Source organism: Triturus cristatus, chromosome 9 (assembly GCF_964204655.1).
Source record: "Triturus cristatus chromosome 9, aTriCri1.1, whole genome shotgun sequence".
Lineage (NCBI taxonomy): Eukaryota > Metazoa > Chordata > Amphibia > Caudata > Salamandridae > Triturus > Triturus cristatus.
Genome location: NC_140592.1, coordinates 1098382410 through 1098408629, shown reverse-complemented (window position 1 = coordinate 1098408629; position 26220 = coordinate 1098382410). Strand labels below are relative to the sequence as shown.

General features: G+C 45.0%; 1 protein-coding gene across 1 annotated transcript in view; it reads right to left on the bottom strand.

The window, feature by feature from the left end:
* The window catches only part of SOS2 (SOS Ras/Rho guanine nucleotide exchange factor 2), a 324695-nt gene that overhangs the window by 77623 nt on the left and 220852 nt on the right, over positions 1-26220 (bottom strand). Inside the window, exons 16-17 of the mRNA XM_085627000.1 lie at positions 4441-4603; positions 2792-2909 (exon numbers count right to left, since the gene is read on the bottom strand). Of these exons, the coding sequence (XP_085483126.1) occupies positions 2792-2909; positions 4441-4603 (281 nt within the window). The remainder of the gene's footprint in view (positions 1-2791; positions 2910-4440; positions 4604-26220) is intronic.

Genomic DNA, 26220 nt, shown 5'->3' with positions numbered 1-26220 from the left:
TCGTTGACCTGTAGTGATGTGGTCGTCGGAGTCGTCTGACTCGGAAACGATTTCCAGATCCTCCAAATCCTCCTCCGGGACATCGGGGCCTTTGCTGAAGATGTCCTCCGGAACCATTGTTGCGCCATAACGTGTCGTCGGGCCCGGCGATCACGGATAGTCTTTTTGGATCGAAAAGAGGCGCAGGCCTGGCAATTACTCTTCTCGTGCTCGGGCGAGAGGCGGAGGTTACAGACCTTGTGTTGATCGCTGTGTGGGAATTTAGCTCCACACTGGGGGAATTTTTAAAATGGAGTCCTTTCCTTTAGCCGTAGGCCCGAAAGGCGTTGATAGGCCCAGCAGTCCGCATCGACTGGAATCGGGTATTTGAGGAGCGCGTCGAAGAGCACGCGAACTAAACAATACCGTCGAGTTTTGGTTTTTTTTAGATGGTTTGCGTGTCGAAAAGGTTTGGATAATAGTACCGGACCGGAGCGCAGAAGTTACATCCGAACCGAATGGCAGAAAAAAACAATCTGAGGACGGAGTCGATGCCCATGTGCACTATTGTCCAAGGGAGGAGTCACCTATCTCGTGACTACAAAATACTTCTTCCAATACAACAAGGTGCAAGCATCCGAGCCCAACACCAGATGGCGATCTATGCACAGAGTGTGAATTCTGCAGCTCATATGCCTCGAACACTGTGAGCCATTCCAAAGACCTATCACTTGGGAGACACTGGTTTAGTAGCTACCCTAAAGAGGAGAAAGAATCCTTTAGAAGAACAATTTACTTACCTTCGGTAATGCTCTTTCTGCTGGATACTTTAACTGAAGATTCTTCACTGCTTTCCCACCTCCCTGTTCTGTGGGATGGTCTCTTTTCCAATTACGAAGTTTCCAATTTAGGGCTCTGCGTCTCAGGGCATGGACAGAATTAAGAAACAAACTGACATCAACGCACAGGGGTTGTGCTTATATGTGCCTCCAGTTACATCTAGGGCAGACTGAAGTCAACGTGGAGCTGCACGACATCACCTACCAGCTAAAGGAGGCAAGGCTGTTTAAATCTTCTGGATCCAGTCTGCTGCCTGGGGACTTCTATAGGTGAGGCATCTGTGGTTAGAAGTATTCACCATAAGTATTACGTTTTGCTGTGATCATAAAGTATATATGTTTTTAAAAAATAAGATAAGCACTAGGCTGCACAACAAAACTATTGAGTCTGCTGATCGACCTTTGAGGACTGAACACTTGCCCCCAATACCTGCTCCTCAATAGGACCTTGACTGCTCAGCCTCATTATCCTGAGTAAAGTGCAGAAAGGGTTATATTTGGCCCAGTTTGCAGAGCCATTGTAATGTGTTCTATACATGGCCTATTGTAGTTTTCCCTATGTTAGCCTAACTGTGCACGACACAGGCCGCATTAGCTTCGCACATGTGAGTATATAAACACGTTTGCTTTTGCGCCACTTTATATTTTCACACAGAACTTGCAGTTGTTTTCTTGTTCTATTCTTTCCTGGGATTAAGTCTCAACAGCAGATAAGGTCAAACAACAATGTCCCTTGTCATTTTATTCTGGTCAGGCACTTGCACCTAGACACAACACAGAAATGCAGCTGTTGTTTATGAAGATGTGAACCTTGTCATATAGGTATGCCCAGCAAGGTAACAGACCGAGAGAGACATATTTCCTGAGAGAAGATCATGGCTGTATCCAAGATGTAGAACGTTCATCTGTGTATGCTAAGGTACGGGGTCAGCTGCTATACCCAGAGATCTTTGCTGTATAATCAGTTTGCTGCTGTAGAGTGGGAGAGGGGTTAGGCTACTCTGCCTTATAATATGACAGGACTTTTCATAACATACGGTTTATTGACAATGCTGATGCTATTTTTGCTAGGCTGTTTTCTGATTTTGTCACATATACTGCATTCTAGAGCATGATAGTTTAAATAAACATTTCAACTTCCTTCGTGTCTCTTTCATATGTTATTGTTGAAGACTACGAGTGTGTGAACGAAAGAGAGTGTCCTGTCACCTCCATCCCTGAGAGATTCTGGAGTGTTGTGTTCTGGGGTGTCAATTCACTTGTTCCTCTGGTTATGAGTAGGAGGGCAAGTAAGACACTTTAGCTAGTCGGACTCTGGCTCATGGTACTGAGGTGGTATTGTGACTCAGTCCCTATCTACTAATGTCCTAACTATAGACCTGTTCCTGAGCAGAATCCCTGCAACACCATAGTAGGACAGAACCCATGACACCAGAGAAAAACTTGTGAGCGCCCCCCCTCTCTGCCCCAATTTCCCTGGAACCGTGCCGGACAGTAGATGTCAGACTTTTGGGCATGGAGGTCAGCATTACATAGTAGATAGTAAATTAAAACGATTCTAATAGGATGTAGCGAGCTATGCAAGGTAATAAGCACTAGATCGAGAAGCATGAACAGGAAGAATATTGAACAGATGAGATTACATTGAAAATAGGTAATTGTAAGATATTCAACATTTGAGCATGAATCAAGGTAACAGAGAAGAATCTCAAACTGAGATTTTGTAATGTAAACTATATGCTCTATTTATCAAGTGTGAATCAACCCTTTTATCTTTTTACTAAGTCATAAACACACATTTAAGGTTTCCTAACTGTATAGAGTGCTTGTAAAGTTTTTCGGGGAAAGCTGCAAAGAAAAAGCTTCAATAGGTTGACAAGCCACTTCTAAATTAATAGGTCAACTGTAATTATACAAAAAATAAAATTCAAGCAACACCTTCATATTGATGTTGACTAAAATGACTAGCTTACCAAAGAAAGGCACACAGGGTGGGTTAATTGACTTGAGTTTTGCTAAGTATTTTTTAAAATGATCTTGACTTAATTCCACTGCTTCGTCCAACACTTTTCTTTTTCGCTCTTGCAATGCCTAACAAACAAAAAATGACATTGGTGTAAAAAACTGTCAGTGAGCAAATAGTGCATGTGGCTTCAAAAACATTCAACCATGAGGGTACACATTTTATGGTTGCTAATATTGATTCATACCCTTGATTTAAAAGGAAATTCAAGCAGGAGTGCACAAAGGTACACCATCAGAGAGATAAAGTCTCAACTTTCAATGCTCTGCTCGAGTCCCCAGTCTTAATTCACATCACTCTCTACCAGCCCATGGCTGGATGCCCAAGTCCATCCTTGAGGGCATGACAGCATACCACCCTGAAGGCGAGGAGCTATCATGCCCTAAATTAGGGCATGATGGCACCCCACCCAGTTCCAGGTTGCATGGGCCCATGCTTACTCCCTGCATATATGTGGGCTGTGACCCTGGTTACCAGCTTTAACAAAGGTTAAACCATTACGTTAACAACATATACATACATGTAGGCCATTCACACATGATAGTGTAAAAAGTTTGTTTGGCCGGTGCATGGTCTGTAACCAAGCATTACGTAGAAAATAAAATATACACACAATTTACATGAAAATAAGCGCTCGCTAAGGGGATATGTCCTCAAGCTGTTTATTCCAGTTACGCGTTTCGACTGCTCCGCAGTCTTGATCACACACACCAGATTGGTTACAAACCACATAATACATATATATGATATATATATATATATATATATATATATATCATAGGAAGGGTTACACAGTAACAAAATCAGCAGAGAATCTCTACCAAAGCATTTGGACCGTTCAGTAATCTGAAATTGGGCCGGCACAAAATCAAAGGTTTTGATGTTAGTGTGCCAAATATTGATCAGGTGCAATCCATGTAATGCAGTTTATATTCCAACAACTGGTGTATTTAAAGTCTAATGCTTTGTTTTTTTACACAGTTATCAGTTCCTCCGATTTAACTTTAACAATTAGCAGTATGTGTTTAATTTGCTACATGTAAGATCATTACATCTCGCTCACTTTGAGATACTAGATTCCAAAATGCAAAATATGCTACCGGGTCCAACTCGTGTAGAAATAACCACAAGCTTCCCCCAACATACAAAGACACTTACACGCACAAGTAAATGAGTGCACCAAAAAAACGGAAACTGTTCTAATGGCAGGTGGGACAAGAATAAACATTTCCTAATTGTTGGTTCCTATTGTTTTTCTGATCTCTATATTTTGGCATATACCTCTGTTCAAGCGTCTAAACGCTACTCCTAGTGCCTAAAATACTACAGAATGCAGATACTCTTTCAAACACAAACATTTAAAGCGCAAACAACCTGACTCACACATTGCAAGGGTACACGTAAGAATATGTGAACTTTAACTTTATTTTTTTTATAGTGTTATGCGCCTGTTAGCAAGTTAAGAAACAAGTGAGCAGGGGATACTAAGTTGGCTACCAGAAAATGCTCTGAAGAAATTTGTATCTGCTCCAGAAATTTCAGAGTGGAGCCCCCCCATAGATCTAGAAGCCCCATAAGGAATTAGAAAAGAAAACTAACCTCAAATGTGTGATCCAGTCGGTAAACAGGCACAGAATTGACAGCGCTCACTATCTCCAGCACTCCATTGAAGTTATTTAAGTCTTGAAAAACTTGCAGTATCTCTATGATCCGGCTGAAAACTGCTACTCGCTCCTCAAAGTTTTCGGCTTCCACTAGACACCTAATTCAATAGAAATAAAAGCCGTTAAAATCTTTCTAGTGTGTTATTCATAGTGAGGTCATGTACTAAATAATCACAAAGCACTTTTCTCAGTAAAGAGCTTATTTTAGTTTTTAGAGCATAAACAATTCTAACATCATCACTTTACTGTCTATAAAAAAATGATGCATGGGAAAAAACAAAAAAGGGATTATGAAATATTTCACAAGGATTTGAATGTGTATTTCGTCAAATAGCAGGTAGCTGCTACAGCCAGAAAGCACAATTTTAATCACAAATGTTAGGACTTTAGCATGGCTGGCACCTGTGTGCAGATAACTGGCCACTTTTAGCCATTCCTCCGCTCTGAGGCTACTGAGATCAGATCCTTCCACACACTATGCTTGTGCAGTAGCAACATTTTTGGGGCTGATGTGGGCAAAGAAAAGATCTGCTTTGAAATGATCATGACTTATACTATGATTATATGATTGCAATAGATTAGCTTTGCTTTTAATGGTTTTTATCATGCTTTTATTTTATGGAATTTTATTATAGCTGTGGTGTATATGACGTCTAACCTAAATCTTAAATGATTTACCTGGTTGTTATATTACTTTATTACCAATGTATTATGAATTGGGTCTCTTCTATTGCATTTATCCTTGTACTGCGTTTGATTGACTTTTATCGCTTCGACTAATTAAAGTTATTTTTGACTTGACTTTAATATAAAAAGCATCTATCTCTCAGTTGAAAGAATCTTTTACTATAGAAAACCCTATAAGTCACAGATTATGCAAAATATAATGGGGACTGCTAAAGCTTATATCTCCTGAGAGGGGAGAAGGGTAAAGTTACCTTCACAGCGACTGCATTACTTTTACACAGCAAACTCTTTTTTATTATCAGCTTGTGGAGATTCCTGTAATTTAGTAACCAACTGGAAGCAGCTTCTATAGCTATTTTTTTTTTTACAGAGATGTGTGCATAGCTACCATATATATATATGTGTGTGAACTTCATACACAGTACACCTCCCATTCCTGCTACCACTCGCTAATTCCCTTCAAGTTAAGGGAAGCACTGGCAAAGCCATCAGCTCTGGCAAGCTGCTGCAATGGTTAATTCTTTTTTATTGCACGCATACACCATAGAAATAAAAGCAAAACATTTGTAATGCTGTGGCATGCAATAAAAATATTAAATGTAAAAAAATTTAAAAAAATAATGAACCATTCCATATCATTTTAACAGAAGAGTAAAGGTGCTTACTTCCAGGCAAATGTATTTAAAGCATGAACTGAAAACCTATTTAATTTTTAGGTACATCACAGAAAAACGTGATTCTTATTAGTACAAAAAGTGATTCTATTGGCTTTGAATTGCTACAACCTGAACAGACAGTTTAAACACAAGGCATGGATGCTAAAAACGATAAAAAACACACTAAAGTAAAGTTCTTGCCCAGACCAGGGTATGAAGTTCACTTCTTTTTGGGTGGATATGCACGTCCTCAGGCACCACAATACTGTCAACTTACAGTGCAAGAGAGCTAGTGGCTGTGGTGGGCTGCTCAAATGGCCCATGCTGTATGTTGTGGTTCCTGAACGCAAAACTTGAATTGCCATTGTACTAACCGAAGGATAAGGAGGGTAGACCCAAAGCCTCTTTATGATTTATATACATTTTCTTTTTGCATTCTTTTTTTGGGTTGCATGAGGCTGGCTAAACAGCAAATGTCTCTAGGCCAGACCTAAAAGGAGCAGTGTGTGTTTTGTGACAAATGGCTGAAGGGCTGGTGCTGAAAGACTATGAATTAAGAGTAATGAACTTGCTATGTATCTTCTTCTCATTGAAGGGGGAAATCTACTGGGGACTTTGTCTAGCAGGCAAGGACCACTGTAGGCATGGACTCAGCTTTTGTACCCGTGGTACCAACACTGAGGCGTGAGTGCCAAATGGCTGTCCTTAGGAAACCAATTTCAGCTTGTGCTACTTCTGAAAGTAGGTCAACACAGAAGGCAACAAACAGACTTGTATACTTCTTGGTAAGGTGCACCTTCCGAACAGGAGTACTGTGACTGGGCTTCCCCGGGGGAACTCGGCTGAGTCCGGTGCTTCTACTTTCTTTTAAGCCTCTTATGCTTTGGGGGAACTGGAGATATAGCCAAACAATGGGATAGGACTCTGTTTCTACTTGTACCCGGCATCTCAACTCACTGACTGAGTTGCACTACCCTTCTCAACAGCCACCTGCACAACAGAACAGTCTAGATCAACCACAGGATGAAGGAGTGGGTTAAGAGAAGGGCCTAATCGATACCGGTGTCACTGCAGCAGAAACCTCGATACTTTCCAAGGAGAAGCTGTGATTGACTTTAAAATACATTTATGGAGGCACTGGAGCCATGGAGACTTGTAGCTCTGATCCGCATGCAGTGAGGGAGAGCAACTTAAGATTTTAGTGCAACAGACCTGTAGAACTGTGCCCGGGAGAATAGAGTGGTTCAACTCCATTATTCAATGGCAATATGGAGTTAGATCTCTTTCCCAAAACTGTACAATTGTTCCCCCAATTTGCAATACCTTAACCACCCTCTGTAAGACCCAAGTAAAGAGTACCCTAGGGGCCTAGGGCCTGAGGTACACTAAAGAGGGTCCCCCAAGGGGTGCAGCACGAATTGTGTCATCCTAGGGGACCCCTCACTAAACTCATGCAGGGCTGCTATCTCAAGCTGAGTGTTTTGGTGCAGGCAAAAGTGAAAACACAACGTGACAAACATCTCTGTGTGCCAGGTCCCCTAACACTGCATGCAGTACTTGTAAGTCACCCCTACAGCAGGCATTACAACCCTAAGGCATGGTGATTGCTATTACATTTGAGGACATACCTGCATGAGCAGATAAGCCCCTGTACTGGTCAGTTCCATTACTGCCAGTGCAAGTGAACAGGGAAGCCATTTTAGACCATGTGCTGGACACTGGTGAAAACAAGTTCCCCAGCTACATCAGCTACTTAATAGCTTCACTGAAAATTGGGATGTTTGGTATCAAACATCTTGTATTCACAAACCTACACTGATTCCAGTGGTGGATTTGTGAATACATGCACACAGAGCACCTTAGACGTGCTGAGGAAATTTGATTACGGCTCCATCTTGCGTATTGACACCATTGTGATGTTGCCCTCACTCAGGCACCGACGACCTTCGTAGCGTTTCTTCGTACTCTGAACTGTAACATGTTAAATGACCTTTTTCCCTTCTCTCTGAGCAAAGTACAGTCTGGGACCCGGCTCGAAGCAACTAATTTCCGTGATAACCATCTATTGACCCTTGGTGATCCTTCTCTGCCTTCCATTTGTTTTACGAATCACCACCTGCATCACGCAAACACGTCCTGTTGTAAATTAATTAAAATTAGGAATGCTCATGCCACCTGGCCTATAGGGTCAGGTAGAGAACATGACCCTAGGGAAGGAATTTCTATTACCTGTTATCCTGTATCTTGTAAAAGGAATGTTTGCTAGTGGATGACATATTTTGCACATTGAGGGCGTTGTTGCTCTAGGGGATTTAAGCGCTATAAAAGACTGTGAGCCACGGATTGAAGTGGCAGTCTCCTGAGAACCTACCACTGATGTACTTCTAGGACAACTGTACCTAGCTGCAGCTAATAAATTGAAGTTCCTATGCCAACAGAGTGTTCTGTGTCTCTGTATAATTAAGCAGGCGAACTCAGAAGATTTCAGGCGTACCCTGCGCCGCCAGGCCTAATTCAGCCTGGTTCTTCAAATGGTGCCCTCTGTGAGGCGGCTTCAGAGGTCGTGGGTCCAGCCCGAGGATCGTGAGCAGCCCCGCAAGGAAATTCCAGAGGACGCGCACCACGTGATCGACCCCTGCATGTCGTAAGTGGACCGAAGGTTTTTACAGTGTGGCTTCTCCTTTCCAACGGCTGCGAAGACCTGCTGCCCTGACTGCCGCCATGCTTTGGCTCCTTCGATGATGATTGGTATCGTGAGACATTAGACGGACCTCTGTTGGCGTATGAAAACATCTGGTTAAGTTAAGTATAGTGGCCACTCCTTTGTCTTTGTTTTGTCTTTGTTCGACTTTTGCAAAAGCCGAAACTGAGGGGTGAGTGCAGTTTTTGTACTATAAAGTGACTAATTAACCCCTTGAAGTTTGTGAGGAAACTAGTGTAATAGCGATGCCTGGTTTCAGTAAGTTTAGAAGATGGTGTTGTTGTTGTTGTTGTTGCGATAGGGATTCCCGACTGGAGGACTCTTGTCCAATTCCTCCGGCCGGGACTCCCACTTATGAAGTATATTCTAAACATGGTATTGGTCCCATAGCCTTTAATGAGGCGTGGGTTCGCTATACTAGGAAAGATGGTGTTTTACGGTGGCCGCAGAATGGCAGTTTTGAGCTCAATATCTTAGATAATTTGGAGGGAACTTTGTTTAAACGAAAAGCCCGGCCGGCTATGTTTGACTCTTTCCGCTTATGGCGTAAGGAGGCCAAACAGAAAGAAATAAAACAAGCTAAAAGAGATAGGAGGGATATGTCTGTTATACAAGCTGCCCAACAGTTTGAAACTAATGAAACCGATCATGCGATTGAGGTTTCAGATAGGCAACATCGTATGGCGGTAGATAAATGTTATCCAGTGTTGCCAATTTCCCCTACAGAGAAGAATGTGGACCCTGAGAAGGATCCCTTAATGTCCCATCTGTTGAGGTTACCGCCGCCCTATGCCCAGGGGGCTAATGTACCTTTTGCACTGCAGCCTGTGCCAGGGGCAAATGCACCTTTATTATTACCACCTGTCCCACCTGTTGTTCCACCTATCGCTCCTCAATCGGTTCCTGCACCCCCATCACAGCCTCTTCCGGTATTACCGGGCTCTCCCTTACCTTCGTCTCCTTTGTATCTATTACTCCCTCTTCTGCCCCGCCTAATATTCAGTCTCCTGTACTAATGACGAATTCTCCCTCCGTTCGGAGGCGAATGGTTGATACCGTTTCTGGCCTTTTGTCCCCCCTCTCTTTGGGACACTTAAAATGACCCCTGTTCCTCCTCGTAGAAAAACTCGTAGTCAGCTCCCAGGTCCAGATGAACGGGAAGTGTTAGATCTTCTTGCCCGAAGGTGGATCACGAATGGCTCCCAGTATAGTATGCAAGATATTATGGACACCTTTCAGCAGTGGGAGGCACCGACGCAGAGATATGTTTTTGATAATATGTGTAACATTTTAGGTCAAGAGTGGGAGGATATGGGATTGGGACCAGTCCCTCAGGGCCTGCTAGATGTTCAGGCCGAGTTTGGTAAAGGGCTGATTGTGGGCGCAGAGGTTGAGGACGCGGTAAGAACGCTTGTCACCTTCAGAATGATGTTTGTTTGCCGGTCTTTGCCAGAACGCGATTCCTCTGTTAGACGAAAGTAAAAACACTATCCTATGAGAGAGGTTCCCCCAGTGTGGAGAGAGGAGGTTGCAGCTCAGGGTGGTAATCCTCTTATACCAGCTCACTTTCAACGTGTGTGGGTGCACGTTCCTTGGAAACGATCTGAGGTATTGGCCCTTAAACAGTCCTTACCAGACCCCCGTAAAAATCCTGCTGGGTACTACAAAGAGTTGTCCCAAACTGTTGATGCATGTATTATGAATTTGGCCAATATAGACATGCTAATGGGTAATGTGGTCCCACAACCATTATGGGCTAGGATTCGGAAGGAGGACCATCCCGGGGAATTGGGGGGTGATTGGGCTGCCATACTTGCCACGCACAGACTCCAAGTGGGTGGTGCCAAACCTGAGACTTTAATTACAGAACTCCCAGCTAGGATCATTGCCTTAATGAAAACTATGATGCCCCCTCTGCGAGTTAATTGGGATAAGTTAACAGCTTGTAAGCAGAAAGCTGATGAAAGCGTCTCTGATTTCTTTACTCGTTTTGAGGAGACGTTTATTGATCATAGTGGTCAGGATATGAGCACGGAAGGTGGCCAACGACTGTTTGTAGACAAATTTGTGTCTACTTTGGTTCCGGAAATATCTAATAAATTGAAGAATTCCGAAAGTGCGTGGGCAGTATCATCTTCTGCCCAGATATTGGCTACTGCTCAGTATTATGAAAACAGGGATAAAGCGTAAAGAGAGAAACTTGATAAAAAGACTAAAGAGCTGAAAACAAAAGTTCTTTTGCAACAAGCTTATCCCCCTCGCCCTGCCCAACGTGAATTACAGCAACCTCAACAATTTCAAAGACAGTTGCAGAGGTCTGGGCCTTTTGTTCCCCGACCGCCACTGGGCCAAAATCAATGCGCTTACTGTAAAGAAGAAGGCCATTTAAAGTATAATTGCCCGGTTTTGTTACAGCGTACGGGCGGCATTCCCGGGTCACGAGGCCGGGGTGGTTATCAGTCAGCACCCAAAGGTAGAGGACGAGGTACATTGCCTAATAACCAACGTTCCATGTCCCCTGGAAACTCCACGAACTATTTTGATCAGCCAAATGTTCAGTCTACCAACTATTACAATGATGATTATTATACCGAGGATGAGAGTCAGAATTTCCAATCTAGCTAGGACAGCCATGGACAAAGTGAGGGAGTAGTATCAGTTCCAGTGGACCAACGTGGGCCTTATGTTGTAGCACTAGGTGTTACAGAGCCATTCCTATTAGACACTGGTGCGACGAAGAGTTCTATAATTCACTCTAAACTCCTTGGGGCACCTTTATCTGGCTGTACAAATGTTTCTGTAGGTTTTTCTGGCGCCCCAGTTCAAAACCCAGTTTCACGCCCTTTGCCCATTTCCATAGGTCCTTACAAATTGGAGGCCCCGCTCCTTTTAACAACTGGTTGTGGCGAAAATTTGCTGGGTTTGGATTTATTGAAGAGATTGTATGCAAAATTACACTGTTCCCCTTCTGGTGTATGTCTTACCTTTTATTTTATTTTATTTATGTCATTTGTAAAGCGCTTGAATCACCCCGGGTGGGGTATCTCCGCGCTGCGGACGAAAAGGGAGAAAGCTGAGTGGATTTAGAAGAGTGTTGTTTTCAGTTTTTTTCTAAAAGACAGGTAGTTATTGCAGAGCCGGATGTCCAGAGGTAGCGGATTCCAGAGTTGGGGGGCAAGGTAGGAGAATGATTTGCCTCCCAATCTGGTTTGTTTAATCCTTGGCATGGTAAGGAGACCTTTTCCTTGGGAACGGAGGGTACGTGAAGGGGAGTATCTAACTAGTTTGTCCGCCAAATATGTTGGTCCCATATGGTTGAGGCCTTTGAACACCAGACAGCAGATTTTGAACTGGATCCTCTTACGTATTGGTAACCAGTGTAGTTTACGGAGTAGAGGAAGAGAGGGTGTGCGGTGGGGGGCACTGGTTATCAGGCGAGCTGCCGTGTTCTGGACTACCTGTAGGCTGTTTAGGGAGGACTCCTTTGCGGCAATAAGTAGGGCATTGCTGAAGTCCAGACGGCTGAGTAGTAAAGCATGTACCAAAGTTTTCCGAGTGGAGGAAGGGAGAAAATGGAATACTCTACGGAGTAAGCCAAGGGCATGGAAGCATGCACGTTTAGTTGAATTTATGTGCTCATCCAGATTGACTTTGCTGTCAATTAGGACCCCAAGGTTTTTGACCGCTGGTTTAGGGGAAGGGGGGGGGGGCCTAGTTCTTCGGGCCACCAGCTCGGTGCCCAGCTAGTAATTGCATCCTTGAACAGCATTATTTCAGTTTTTCCTGCATTGAGCTGTAGGAAGTTATTGCTCATCCATGATGTTATAGTTTTCATGCCTTCAGAGAAGATATTTTTGGTGTTGGGAGAATCTTTATCAAAAGAGAGTAGAAGCTGAGTATCGTCGGAGTAAGAGAGTGGAGTGAATCCAATGTTTCTCAGGAGAGTGGCCAGGGGAGCTACGTTCACATTAAAGAGGGAGGGACTGAGGCAGGAGCCTTGAGGAACTCCCTTTGTGACTGAGGTGGTCTTAACACTGAAAGGGCCCAGGTTTACTGTTTGGGTTCTTCCTTTAAGGAAGTTCCTTAGCCAATCCAGAGCCGTGTTCTGTATTCCTATGATCTGTAATCTTTCTAATAAAATCTGGTGTGAGATGGTATCGAATGCAGCGGACAGGTCGAGCAGTATGAGAATTACTGCTCGGCCAGCGTCCGTCTGCATTCGAATGTTATCAATGACATTGACTAAAGCTGATTCTGTGCTGTGTCGAGGCCGGAATCCTGATTGGGTGTGGTCAAGACAGCCGGAAGATTCAATGAATGCGGACAAGTGGGTGTTGATATGTTTTTCTAGCAGTTTACTGTATAAGGAGAGTAATGAAATTGGGCGATCGTTGGACATCACATTTGGACCAAGTTTAGTGTTCTTCCTTATAGGCATGATCTGTGCTTGCCTTCCTCGATGGATTTGTTGAGGATATGACAGAGGGGTGTAGCCAGTTCCCCTGCTAAACTTTTTGAGATTTTGGCTGGAATGAGGTCCTTGGGGGAGCCTGACTTGGCAGATCTTAGGAGCGATTCAGTTTCTTGAGTTGTGAGCAGAGGGAATTTTTGAAGGATAAGTGTGGGGGAAGGAGGGGAGGCTAATGTGATGTGCTGGTTATGGTACGTAGTATTGGTAGTTATTTTGTTATATATATCATTTATTTTCTGTGAGAAGTGATTGGCTATGTTGTCACAAAGTGCCTGAGTGGGTTCATCTTCTGGGTTGCAGGCTTTGGGGTTGATGAGGGAGTTGAGAACTTGAAAAAGGACTTTGGGAGTGTTGTCTGTAGTCTTTAAAAGATTGGCTATGTGGTTTTTCCGAGCAAATTTTATGTTTCTATGATAGGAGTCTAATGCTAATTTGTATTTGCCTTTATCCAAGAGGTCTTGGGTTTTGCGCCATAGACGTTCTAATTTTTTGCAGTGGCTTTTTTCTGCACGGAGGTCTTCGGTGTACCAAGGGGCTTGAGTGCGTTTAGTGGTAGCCGAGGAGTGTTTCAGCCAGGGATTATGGCATCTATAGTAGATTTAATTGAGTTTTGGAGGGTGGTTATACATGTATCCAGTGAATCAGAGGCAGAATATTGAGGGGGGATGAATGTGTCACGGAATAGTGTGGGGGTTAATTTGTACCATTGTCTGTATTCTCGTGATGGTGAGTTATTTGTGGTCACTTGATCTGCAGGGCCGAACAAATTGAATTCTATTGAGGAGTGATCAGACCAGGTCAATGGATTAGTTGATAGGTATTCGATGTGTGGGGTATTAGAGAGGACTAAATCTAGAGTGTGGCCTCCGCTATGTGTAGGGGCAGTATTAATTTTGGTAAGTCCTAACGTTGATAATTCAGTCAGAAGAGTGACCGCGTCTGAATCATTGGGGATCTCACTATGGACGTTGATGTCACCCAGAAGAAGAAATCTGCTGGAGGATATCACATGAGAGGCAATTGTATTGAGGAGGTGGTGAATAGAATCAGAAATGGGTCCGGGTGGACGGTATACTAGTGCTCCTTTCCAACTTAGCTGAGAATGGATGTCAATTCTAAAGGTTAGGATATCGATTTTATTGCTGGTATATTGATCAAGCATGGTTGCTTTTATCGGATCTTTGTATATGATGGCTATGCCACCTCCTGTTTTGCGTGGTCTGTCAACTTTGAGCAGATGGTATCCATCAGGTATTGCGATGGCAATAGCAGGGGTGGAGGAGGGTTTCAACCATGTTTCAGTAATGAATCCTATGTCAGGGAGGGTAGAAGAGATTAGGTCCCAGATGTTGGTTGCGTGTTTGGGCAATGAGCGAACATTAGCTAGAAAGCAGTTCCAGCTGGTCCTTGCTTTCGTTGTTGGCAGGTCGGTAGTAGGAGGAGCTGGAGTGCTCGAAAACCGCAGAGTAGGCATGTAATGGGGCCTTCGATGGCAGCGGGGAATTTTTGAATACACAAATGGGTTGGTAAATGATGAGCGTGGGGGGGGGGGGGGGGGGGGGGTGTGTGATGTTTAAGGTATTTTAGCTCTAGACTGGAGTATGTAATACGCTTGTTAAGGTGAGTACTCAACTGGGCAGTGAATGAAGCAGGGTTTATGGCTCCCGGCGACGGTCTGGCGCGGATGGGCGCAGACGGGCTTGCCTTCGGCGCGCCCGCTGCGCGCGTCTGCTGCGCGTTCGCCCAGACATTGCTTTTAACCTCGATGCCCCGGAAGTGGTGGGGAGAGGGGGAGGAGTCAAGCCCAAGGTCCACCCTCCGTGTGATCGGCACTTGCCGCGACGGACCGGGGTGCAGGGCAGCTCCAAAGCACAACAGGTCAGTGTATCCAGAGTTATAGTTTCCACAGTGAAAGCAATTTAAAAACCAGTTAAAACATGTGCAAAAATGCCATTTTAACAGTACTTGTAACGCGATCCGCACCGCTAGCAGCAATCAACTACGTCCGCTGCGCGTTCGCCCAGACATTGCTTTTAACCTCGATGCCCCGGAAGTGGTGGGGAGAGGGGGAGGAGTCAAGCCCAAGGTCCACCCTCCGTGCGATCGGCACTTGCCGCGACGGACCGGGGTGCAGGGCAGCTCCTAAGCACAAGCACCTTAGGTAAGAAATTGACCTCACCGATGTATTTGCCTAAAGACCAGCTTCCCCCTGAATTACAGTCTCTTCCCGCCACCCTCTGGGCCACCGGCCCCAATGATGTGGGCCTCCTGCGGATCCCGCCCTACATTGTTACCCTCAAGCCTAATGTTAAATTTCCTCGCATTCCACAGTATAGAATTTCCAGTGACAGCAAAAAAGCTCTTTTGACTATAGTTCATGATTTGGTACAAAATGGTGTGGTTGAAGAGACTAGGGGAAATGTATGCAATAGCCCTGTTCTGCCTGTTTTTAAACGAACCGACCCCTCTCAGCCACCTGTCTATCGTTTTGTGATTGATCTCAGAGAGGTCAACAAGATTGTAGTACCTCAATTCCCTGTTGTCCCGGATATCAATGCCCTATTGACAATGATACCTGCCTCAGCCTCCTGGTTTTCTGTCATTGACCTCAAAAATGCTTTCTTCAGCATTCCCATTGCTGAGGAAAGTAGGGATATTTTTGGCTTCTCCTTAGCAGGCCGAAGCTTCCGGTTCAAACGGGTTCCTCAAGGGTATTGTGAGAGCCCCTCCATTTACAGTCAAGCATTAAAATCACAGCTCGATACTATGTCTTTACCACCAGGTGCCACTCTTATTCAATATGTGGATGACTGTTGGTTGCAGCAGATTCTGAGGATACTTGTAAAAAGGCTACTATTTCACTGTTATGCCACTTATCTGACCACCACCACAAGGTTTCACCGTCTAAATTGCAATATTGCTGCCAAGAGGTAACCTATCTAGGTCATCTCTTGTCAAAGGAGGGACGGCGATTGACCCTAGAACATATTCAAGCAATTGCCCAAATGCCTATTCCATGTACGCAAAAAGAGGTGCGTGCCTTCTTAGGTATTACCTCTTATTGTAGACAATGGATCCCCAATTTTTCCCTTCTGGCGAAACCAGTGTTGGCACTCACTCTTAAAGATACACCACACCCGCTTCCATGGACTGCGGAATGTCAGAAAACTTTCACTGATTTACGTACTGCCTTGTGCTCTGCCCCTGTGTTAGGCACTCCTGATTACAGTAAGCCTTTCACACTCTATGTTCATGAGAAAAAAGGTTGCGCATTATCAGTTTTAACGCAACGATTTGGGGACAAGCAACGTCCCTGTGCCTATTTTTCAGCCACGTTAGATCCAGTGGCCAAGGCGTTACCTAGCTGTTTGAGGGCTACAGCCTCCGCAGCCGTTTCCATTCGCCAGTCTGCTGGATTGGTATTAGATAATACCCTTATTGTCATGGTGCCGCATGCAGTAGACACCCTCCTAAATAGAACGAAGACTCAACACCTCATGAGTGCCTGCTTTTCGGGGTACGAATTGACGCTCTTGGCTAGCCACATACACATTAAGCGATGTAATACCTTGAACCCGGCGACATTGCTGCCAATTCCAGTAGAAAACGGTACTCAGGAGCAGCATGATTGTTTCCTCCGCACGGAGGAAGAGACAAGAGGCAGAGTTGATTTAAAGGACACTCCACTCCCGGACCCGGATGGGATCCTATGGGTGGACGGTTCTTGTTTTAAGCTTCCCAATGGTGAAACGACCTCAGCCTATGCAGTCACTACCTTGTACACTGTTGTGGAAACAGCGCGTATTATGCATAATTCAGCTCAGGCAGCTGAATTGATAGCACTGACTAAAGCTTGTGTGTTGGCTGAAAGGAAAAGGGTGAATGTGTATACTGATAGTCAGTATGCGTTTGGAGTGGCCCATAATTTTGGCCGCCTGTGGAAGGAAAGAGGGTTTCTCACATCCCATGGCACTAAGATACAGCATGGCCAATTGGTAAATGACCTTCTTGAATCGCTCACCTTGCCCACTCAGATAGCGATTGTGAAGTGTAGTGCACATAAGAAGATTACTGATGATGTAGGTCAAGGAAATGCTTTCGCAGACCGGATAGCGAAAGAGACGGCTAGAGACACTACAAGCCGCATGTATGTTGCGGGATCTGCTAGATGGGTTACACAAGGAGGGATGTGTGAGAATACTGTGGACAGTGTGAAAACGATCCAGGCAGAAGCCACAGAGAAAGAATTAAGTAAGTGGAAAGAGAGTATAGGAAGGTTGGATGTGACAGGGTGCTGGACAGACTTGTCAGAACATCAACGCTGGTTGTTACCAGATGCTTATGTACTCCCAGTAGTTACCATGGCGCATGGTCCAGCCCAAATTAGCGCTAAAAGTATATGCAAACTTCTGGCTCCGGTATGGCAGAATGTGGGGATATCTAAATGTGCAGACAATCTGGTTAAGCATTGTATTATATGCTTGATGCATAACCCGGGGAAGGGAACACCAACACCGGCAGGCCACTTTGCTCCCCCAATGTACCATTTTGAGGTATTGCAAATAGATTACATTCACATGGAACGATGTAACAATCTGAAGTATGTTCTTGTTGTGGTATGTGCCTTATCCCGATGGATAGAGGCCTATCCCCTGAAAGATAATACTGCTCTATCCACGGCAAAAGTCCTTTTGAAGGTGTTTCTGCCGAGATTTGGGTTACCCAGAATTATATGGAGTGACAACGGAAGTGAATTTGTGGGCCAGATCATGCAGAAAGTATTTGCAGGCCTTGGCATCAGGCAAAAGTTCCACGCAGCGAACCATCCTCAGTCAGCGGGTTTGGTAGAATGCTATAATGGCACTCTTAAGCTTAAACTCGCGAAGATACAAGCCAGCACGGGTCTTGCTTGGCCTGATGCTCTGCCCTTGGCTCTTTTATCCACTAGAACAGCCACCCATTCCCGTATGGGGCTTAGTCCTTATGAGGTTGTATTTGGACGCCCTGCAAATGTTTGGGGAGTCCCAAGGCCGAAGAAATACTCCGAGATCGAGCATCCATTGTTAATTGACTATTTGCATGATCTCACCACTAAATTACGTGCCCTTCACCAACAGGTACAAGATACTTTGCTTCAGGCTTCAACTGATCCTGGTCATACCATATGACCCGGAGATTGGGTCTGCATTAAAAACTTCCAGAGGTCGAAGAACTTGGAACCTCGCTGGAGAGAACCTCGTCAAGTACTGTTAACGACGCGTACTGCAGTGAAGGTGGTGGGCAAAAAGAACTGGGTACAAGGGGTACATTGCAAGAAAGTGCCCCTACCATTGCCTTATGATCAGAGGGTTCGTAAACAAATTGGCGATTCTGAAAGCGAAAGGATACCAAGATATGGACCGTTTAGCGATTCACGCCTAGACTCTGCCAGATCAGAAGGAAAAGACGACGAGGTCGCCCAAGCAGCAATACCACCGGCATTGGAGTTGGACCCTACTGAACCACATCTCCTTTTCCCAGAACAAACTGTACCTGGTTCCCGGAGGTACGATTTGAGGCCCAGACTGAACAAGAATACCTCAATAGTACCTCATTGACTTTGTCTTTATCCCGATTTCCACACGTTGCTGCGCCGTGATCGTAGTCTCAGAATTGTGACCAAGGTGTGGTTCTAGGCCTGTGGGACTTGTAGGAAAATAAAAAGAACTACAGACAACCACAGCTGAGTGAAGCAACCTCCCGTCACGGGCAACATTTAGAGATGGAAATGATTGTTCAAAAGGGAATGGACAAAATACAAACAACAAGCACGAAGCGTTGTAAATTATTGCATAATCGTTTTGTGGTGGCTTTAATAATATTGATTTTAATGTGTATTATATTGTCTTGCATAGGATGGGGACTACATGTAATTTTTACGCAGCCCATTCCCAGAGTTACCGTTGAAATGCATACACATGTCACTCTAGCACCTCATGTTGAGTCAAGAAGGAGTGAATTCCATAACACATTTGTTTCTATGCTACACCAACATCAATTGGTTACTAATGCGACAAACTGTTGGGTTTGTGGTCTTCTGCCAAGTTCGGTGAATACTGGAATGCCATACATTACCCTTCCCTTTTCATTTAATGGTTCTTGTAGTGCATGGTGGGAATTGAGTGCCAGTTGGGTATTTTCTAGAGATGGCGATACCCGAGACGTAAGGAGCTTGGGAGTACATCTATACCATTTATGTTGGTGGGACAGAAAAAGGATATATGGGACGGATAGTGAGAAGTCAGAATATGCTGATCGCCAAACCAGATCTACGGATTTGTATTTCCTGCCCTCTAATAAAACCTCTCGAAAAGGACAAACTTTTCTAGTGGTACCTGGACAAGCACCATTCTGTATTAGGAAAGGAGGGTTAGAATATAAAGGTACAAGCAAATGCCAGCATATTGTGACCTTGAATGGAACAGATTGGCCTCGCATGGTTCCCTCACGTAATACATACTTCGTGTGTGGAAATAAGGCTTACACTTCTCTACCTGGTAATTGGAGAGGCACTTGTTATATCGCTTGGTTGTTGCCCCCTACATATATAGCGGATGCCAAGCATCATTTACAGAAAAGAAGGGTGGTGTCTGACCAGGATACGTCAGGACAAGAAGTCGGGGATGTCTTGAAAGGACTCCTTCCATTCTGGGGCCCAATAGCCAACAGTAGAGACATAAGACAACTAATTTGAGTTGTAGAAGCCACTGTCAATGAAACAGCTGGAGCTTTGAGTAATCTCACTGCAGAACTCGTTGCTGACCGCCTTGTCACGCTTCAGAACAGGATGGTATTAGATATTATTCTTGCTGACCGTGGGGGTGTATGCAAATTGATCGGATCTAGCTGTTGCATTTATATTCCAGAAAACGCCCCTACAGTATACCAAGCCATCTCTAAACTACATAAGATCGCTTAGTCCGTTCACCAGGATGAAGGAAATTGGTCTCTGATGGGATGGTTTGGGTGACTACTGTCTACATGGGGATGGAAGATTCTTACCTTTGTCGGATCGACTTTGGCTATTCTCTTCTCATGTTGCCTTTGCCCACAATGTGGTCCCGCTATATGCGGGCTCTGCGCCACCCTGTGTGTTCCACATCCTGTATCCCAGAAAGCAGAGAATACGAAAATAATGCTGCAACAACAGCTTGTAGATTTCATGGCTATTGAAGTCGATTCTTATTAACAACAGCCTGTGTGTTTTTGCCTGAGTAATGGCAAAAGGAGGGTCTGAGGAAATTTGATTACGGCTCCATCTTGCGTATTGACACCATTGTGATGTTGCCCTCACTCAGGCACCGACGACCTTCGTAGCGTTTCTTCGTACTCCGAACTGTAACATGTTAAATGACCTTTTTCCCTTCTCTCTGAGCAAAGTACATTCTGGGACCCGGCTTGAAGCAAATAATTTCCGTGATAACCATCTATTGACCCTTGGTGATCCTTCTCTGCCTTCCCTTTGTTTTACGAATCACCACCTGCATCACGCAAACACGTCCTGTTGTAAATTAATTAAACTTAGGAATGCTCATGCCACCTGGCCTATAGGGTCAGGTAGAGAACACGACCCTAGGGAAGGAATTTCAATTACCTGTTATCCTGTATCTTGTAAAAGGAATGTTTGCTAGTGGATGACATATTTTGCACATTGAGGGCGTTGTTGCTCTAGGGGATTTAAGCGCTATAAAAGACTGTGAGCCACGGATTGAAGTGGCAGTCTCCTCAGAACTTACCACTGATGTACTTCTAGGACAACTGTACGTAGCTGCAGCTAATAAATTGAAGTTCCTATGCCAACAGAGTGTTCCGTGTCTCTGTACAATTAAGCAGGCGAAGTCAGAAGATTTCAGGCGTACCCTGCGCCGCCAGGCCTAATTCAGCCTGGTTCTTCAGTGCCCCCTGAAAACCTACCAGCCTCTGGTGTGTTAGCTAACTGGTCTCTGCCAGACTGCCACCAAGACAGATTTCTGATCCCCCAAGGTGAGGGGTCTCTTTGCTCTCAGGAGGTCAGAAACAAAGCCTGCATGGGAAGAGGGTGATCCCACCCCCTCCCTCAGGATGACCTACTGATTAGCACTTCTAGGCCGTCGAGCTTTAAAGAAGCTCCAGCCTTTGAAATGTGAATCTGGCTACCCTCACAGGACCCACCCTTTGGCACCTGGACAAACGGGAAATTAGCTAGTCAGGTAGGCGTGCCAACCCCCCAGGCTAATACCACCTCTATGGTGGCCTAACCTGATGTGGGTACGATTTTTCCGAAGTGGCCATCTTTGTGTTGGCACACTTAGGAACTCTGGGACAGGGTTATGCCCACTTCCCACAGGAAGTGGTCATATAGGGGGTGTAGTGATCTCAAGGGTAAGAAGCCCATAGACTACTACCCTACACTCCCCTAACACCCCTAAATTCAGTATTTAAGGGAGTCCCTGGCACCCGCAAATCAGATCTTCCCAACCTGAAGAAAGACAGAAGTGAAGAGCCGCAAAGCAAGGACAGAACTGACTTGGCACCAACTCTCCTGCTGACTTCACCAATTGCACCAAAAGTCGACTTGTTCTGCAGATGCTGAGTCCCAAAGCCCGGGAGACCTGCCAGCACTTCGCCCAGGAACCAAAACTTCCTGAGGGACAGGGGACCTGTCCCCTGCATTCTGCAGACAGCAAAAGAAGAACCTCGAGGACTTCCGAACTGACAACACCAGACGCCGCCAAGCACTACTGGACTTAAGCCCCCCCAGCCCATGTCGAAGTGGGCCAACAATGTCAGTGTGGTCGCCAAGCCCTCCACGTACTGAGTTTACTGTGGAGTGCCTCCTCATGAACTCCCAGACGTCGCCTGCAGCCTCTGAGTGCAGGATGCCTCAACCTCGAGTGTTGCCGGACAGAGACAACACCCCAAAGACCCTCTTCTCCTCTTGATGGGGCATCCTGGTGCAGAGGATCAAAGGTGTCCCCACGTCCCTAACATTGCAAGAACCGAAGCCACTCTTGGTTTCATAGGACTGACCTCTGTTCCAATCCCCCCCCCCCCTCCCCCACTGCCTATCTGTAATCAGACCAATCCCCTTTGGTTTGCATTTGGCACCCAATGCTGTTAGGACCACTGCACCCGGCCACCCTAGTGCCGCTGGAGGTAACCCGTTGGTGCTGCCTTGGACCTTGCCCTGTACTCACCTTAAACCCAAGACATAGGTCCCATAAGTCGCTGACAAGAACTGGTAAACCACATATGATTTTCCTTCCATAGGTTAACATTGCAGATCTCAAAAAGTCCACTAAGAGTCGACTTTTTAAACTGAAAATAATTCATATTTGAAAAATGTACATTTAGAATGATTTGCTTCTGGTGCCTAAACATATATACAAAGGTGTTATTTTTATAAATTGGTGTGGACCTACTTATTGATTTGTGTGTCTCATTTATTAACTATTGTGTGTTTTTGTAAATGTCTTGCACTCCTCTGTGATAAGCCTAAGGCTATTCGACCACACTACCCCATAGAAGAGCACCTTTATGAAAGAGGCAAACAGCAGAAAACGACAAAATAAACGAAAGACCCACAAATAGAAATGTTACTAAGAATGAGTGAAGTAGGCTTAAAAAAAGAGAACTGGCAAGGGTACACATGGACAGGGGTGTACTGCTCGGACAAATACCCATGTGCAAAGCGCCATACGTAAAGAGCTTCAGAAGCAGTTTCTGGTCTACCACTGTCTGGCAGGCATGCACACAGACTACATATAGAAGGCCTTCAACACACCCTGATATATCCAATGATTTGATGGTGATTCACTGTAAAAGGAGAATATGGATTAATAGTAAAATGAAGATCCCATTGTAGTATTAGCACACTTAGTCCTTTCTCACACTTTCTCACACTCCATTGACAAATGGGTGGGGGCAGATGCAACTGTATTATGGAGTAAGAAAATACTTCATGTACATTTTTCCAAGAAATTTAGTGTGACATTAATGCAATTTATGTGCATCCCAAATGGCTTCTTTGGTTGTCTTATTCTGAGTCTACTCTATGCACTCCCATTTACCTGAAGCTCGGAAAGATGATCAAGCAGGAAACATCTGAGAGAATCCACTAAGGGGCATATTTACGTGAAAGTTACCTTGCTGCGCAGCCCTGCGACACAGGGAGAGGGCAAGAATGAGCCGTATTTATCCAACAGGGCATTCCTGTCCTTTCCCTGCTGCGCTGGTGCCATTTCTGCAGCCTAGTGCCAACGCAGGCACCCTTGCACCATAATGTAAGGGTGCCCATGCTATAGGCAGGAATATTTCTGTGCAGGAAGGCACAAAAAAACAATCCACAGAGGCATTTTCATCTTTCTATGTGTGCTGCATATTACAGCACACATAGAAAGGGGAAAAACTAGGAGAAATATTATATATTTCTCTTTGTTAAGCCTCACCTGGGGAGGAGTATTTTTGGGGGGCTTTCCCAGGCTTACCAGGTTTGGCAAGTCTAGGAATGGATCAATAACCATGGAATTTGCGTGGAAACACACACTGCAATGCCCATAGAACATCTCCCTTGCACAGAGTAATGCAACGCAGCGGTTTGACCTGCGTTTCATTACTCAATATTTTTGAAGCCATTCAAAGCCACGCAAAGTGGCTTTGCATTGCTTCATAAATATGACTTAGAGGTTTGCGTTGTGCATGTACATCATTGGGTGGTGCAAGCATGACATAAAGCCCTCATAAATATGCCCCTAAGTGTAATGGATTTAAAATAGATTTAACATTTAATATTATTAGATTTCAAAGTACCATGCCGGGTGGGACACATGATTCACAAGCAGAGTATCTTTGGCAGTTTGAGAATAATATGTGAAAAGCCAGCCTTGAAGGTAACATGCTACAAATTAGTCGTTTTCAGCTTGGAATTAAGCAAGTAAGGAGAAAAAGCTCCAAGGCAGAGATAAGTGTTCCCAAAGTTATGTTAGAATATTTGTAAAGCACATGGTTGCCCCAGCAACAGGGCGTCCCAGCACTAGTCTCAGAAGGGACGGCAGCCGAAGATAAGCAGAGGCTTAAGCAGAGAATAGCCAGGTTTTCACGTCTCTTCTGAAAGACCAGTGATTCTGGATGCTCCTGATAGACACAGTAAGAGCATTCCAAAGGGAGAAAGCTTTGGTGCGATAAGAGCGCCCTCCTGCTCTCGCACTTCGGACATGAGGAACTCATGGCAAAAAGAGATTCGCAGAGCATGCAGGGGAACATATGGGTGGAGCAGATTGGATAAAATGGAAGGCCCCTGAGAGGTGAGGATTCTATGTGCAATACATAGGACCTTGAAGGGAATTCTCTTATCCACGAGGAGCTAGTGCAGCCTGTGGATAAAGCTGGAAAACGAGTAGGACTTAGGAAGGGCAAATAGTATCTGTGCAGCAGAGTTTTTGGTCAGATGATGTCTTTTGGTCACTGTCTTATTTTAGCCCAGATACATAGTATTGCAGTAGTCCAGGCTCGAAAGTATAGTAGACTGGATAATAACCTGGCATGTGCAAGAATAAAAAACATCCAAGACTGGGTTTTAGCCCTCGTAGGAGTCAAAAATAGACACCTACCATGATTTTGCCTGAGCTTCAAAGGTCAAGGTGGGATCGACCCAGATACCTACATTTTTTACTACCGCCTAAGACTGGGGGGGTGGCCCTAAAGAGCAGGGCCCCCAATGGTCGCCCCATTGGTGGGTATCTCTCCACAGGAAAATAATTTCCGATTGGCTAGAATTTAGCTGTAAGCAATTGGCCGCCATCCACTCAGCGACAGCCACCATATCGCCTTGGAATTTAGCCAGGTTCTGAGTTGAGTTATTGGAGAAGGAAATCACAAGCGGGGTATCATCAGCATAGTAAACAAGAGTAAGCCCCTGGGCTTTTGCAACCGAAGCCAGTGGTTGTATATAAGTAGCGTAGGGCTCGAGGCGGAGCCCTGGGGAACCCCATGTCGTAAAGTATGAACCTGAGAGCTGTATGGAGAAGAAGCAACCTGAAAATATCTCTCCGATAGAAATGAAGTAAACCAGGTTACTGCAGCTCCACCAATACCAATCTCCTGTAAGCGCCACAACAGAATACCATGAAATACGTTATGTTATGTTATGTTATGTTATGCTATTTTAATTTATTCAGCGCACAGCTACTCGGAAGTGTCCCGGCGCTATAGACGGCTGGGGAACCCGTCCTGGCTATCCCTGTGAGATGGTCCCTTTCTGGGTATCTCCAAGGTGAAACCAGGCATCCCCGGCGTCTGTGGGGGGCCGTTGTAGAGATGAGGCAAGCTTAATGCCCAGAGTTGCCGAGTGTGTTCCAGGTTAGAGTAGGTACCGAGGCGAGAATTATCGAGTCCGTTTTGACCCTGGTCCACGACCCTGCCGCGTCGGGAATTGAACCCTGGTCCCTGGCCGATTCTCTGCTTACGGGTCTGCCGCCTCTAACCAGTGAGCCACACCTCTCTACAAACGCAGAGCTTAAATCAAGTAAAATCAGAGCTGAGGATCTGCCTTCATCTAGAGAGCCGCGCAGATGCTCAGTAACCACCAGCAAAGCGGACTCGGTGCGGTGTCGTGGTCTAACACCGTTCTGAGCAGAATTCGGTTATTCTCCACGACGTTCGTTAAAATAGTGTTGAAGTGAGACTCAATGATTTTAGCGAGAAACGGTAGAAAGGAGATAGTGCGAAAATATTCTGGTTAGGAAGCGTCCAAAGTAGGTTTTGTCAGTAAAGGGATAACTTTGGCATGTTTCCATGAAACAGGTACCGACGCCGCAGTCAGAGAAAGATTTATCAGTTCCAGACAAACTGGCAGAAGACAGTCTTGAAACTTAAGGAACAGTTCCGGCTTGAGGGGGTCATCTGGAATACCCGATTTTATTTTATTACAGAGAGCTTGGAGCTCTTTAAAGGACAGCAGAGGAAAAAGGTGAAGGAGGAAGGGGATGACTAATAGGAGCCTTTAGGGTGGAATCCCTAGAGTCAGAAGCAAAGTTAGAGCAGATAAGTTCTACCTTTCTAATAAAATACTTTGCCATTACTTCTCATTGGATACTGGAAGTGATAATAGGCTCTGCTACCAATGCGGGTTTCATGAGACCATTCAGGTGAGAGAAGATTTTAGCGGGATTGCTACTGTTTTTA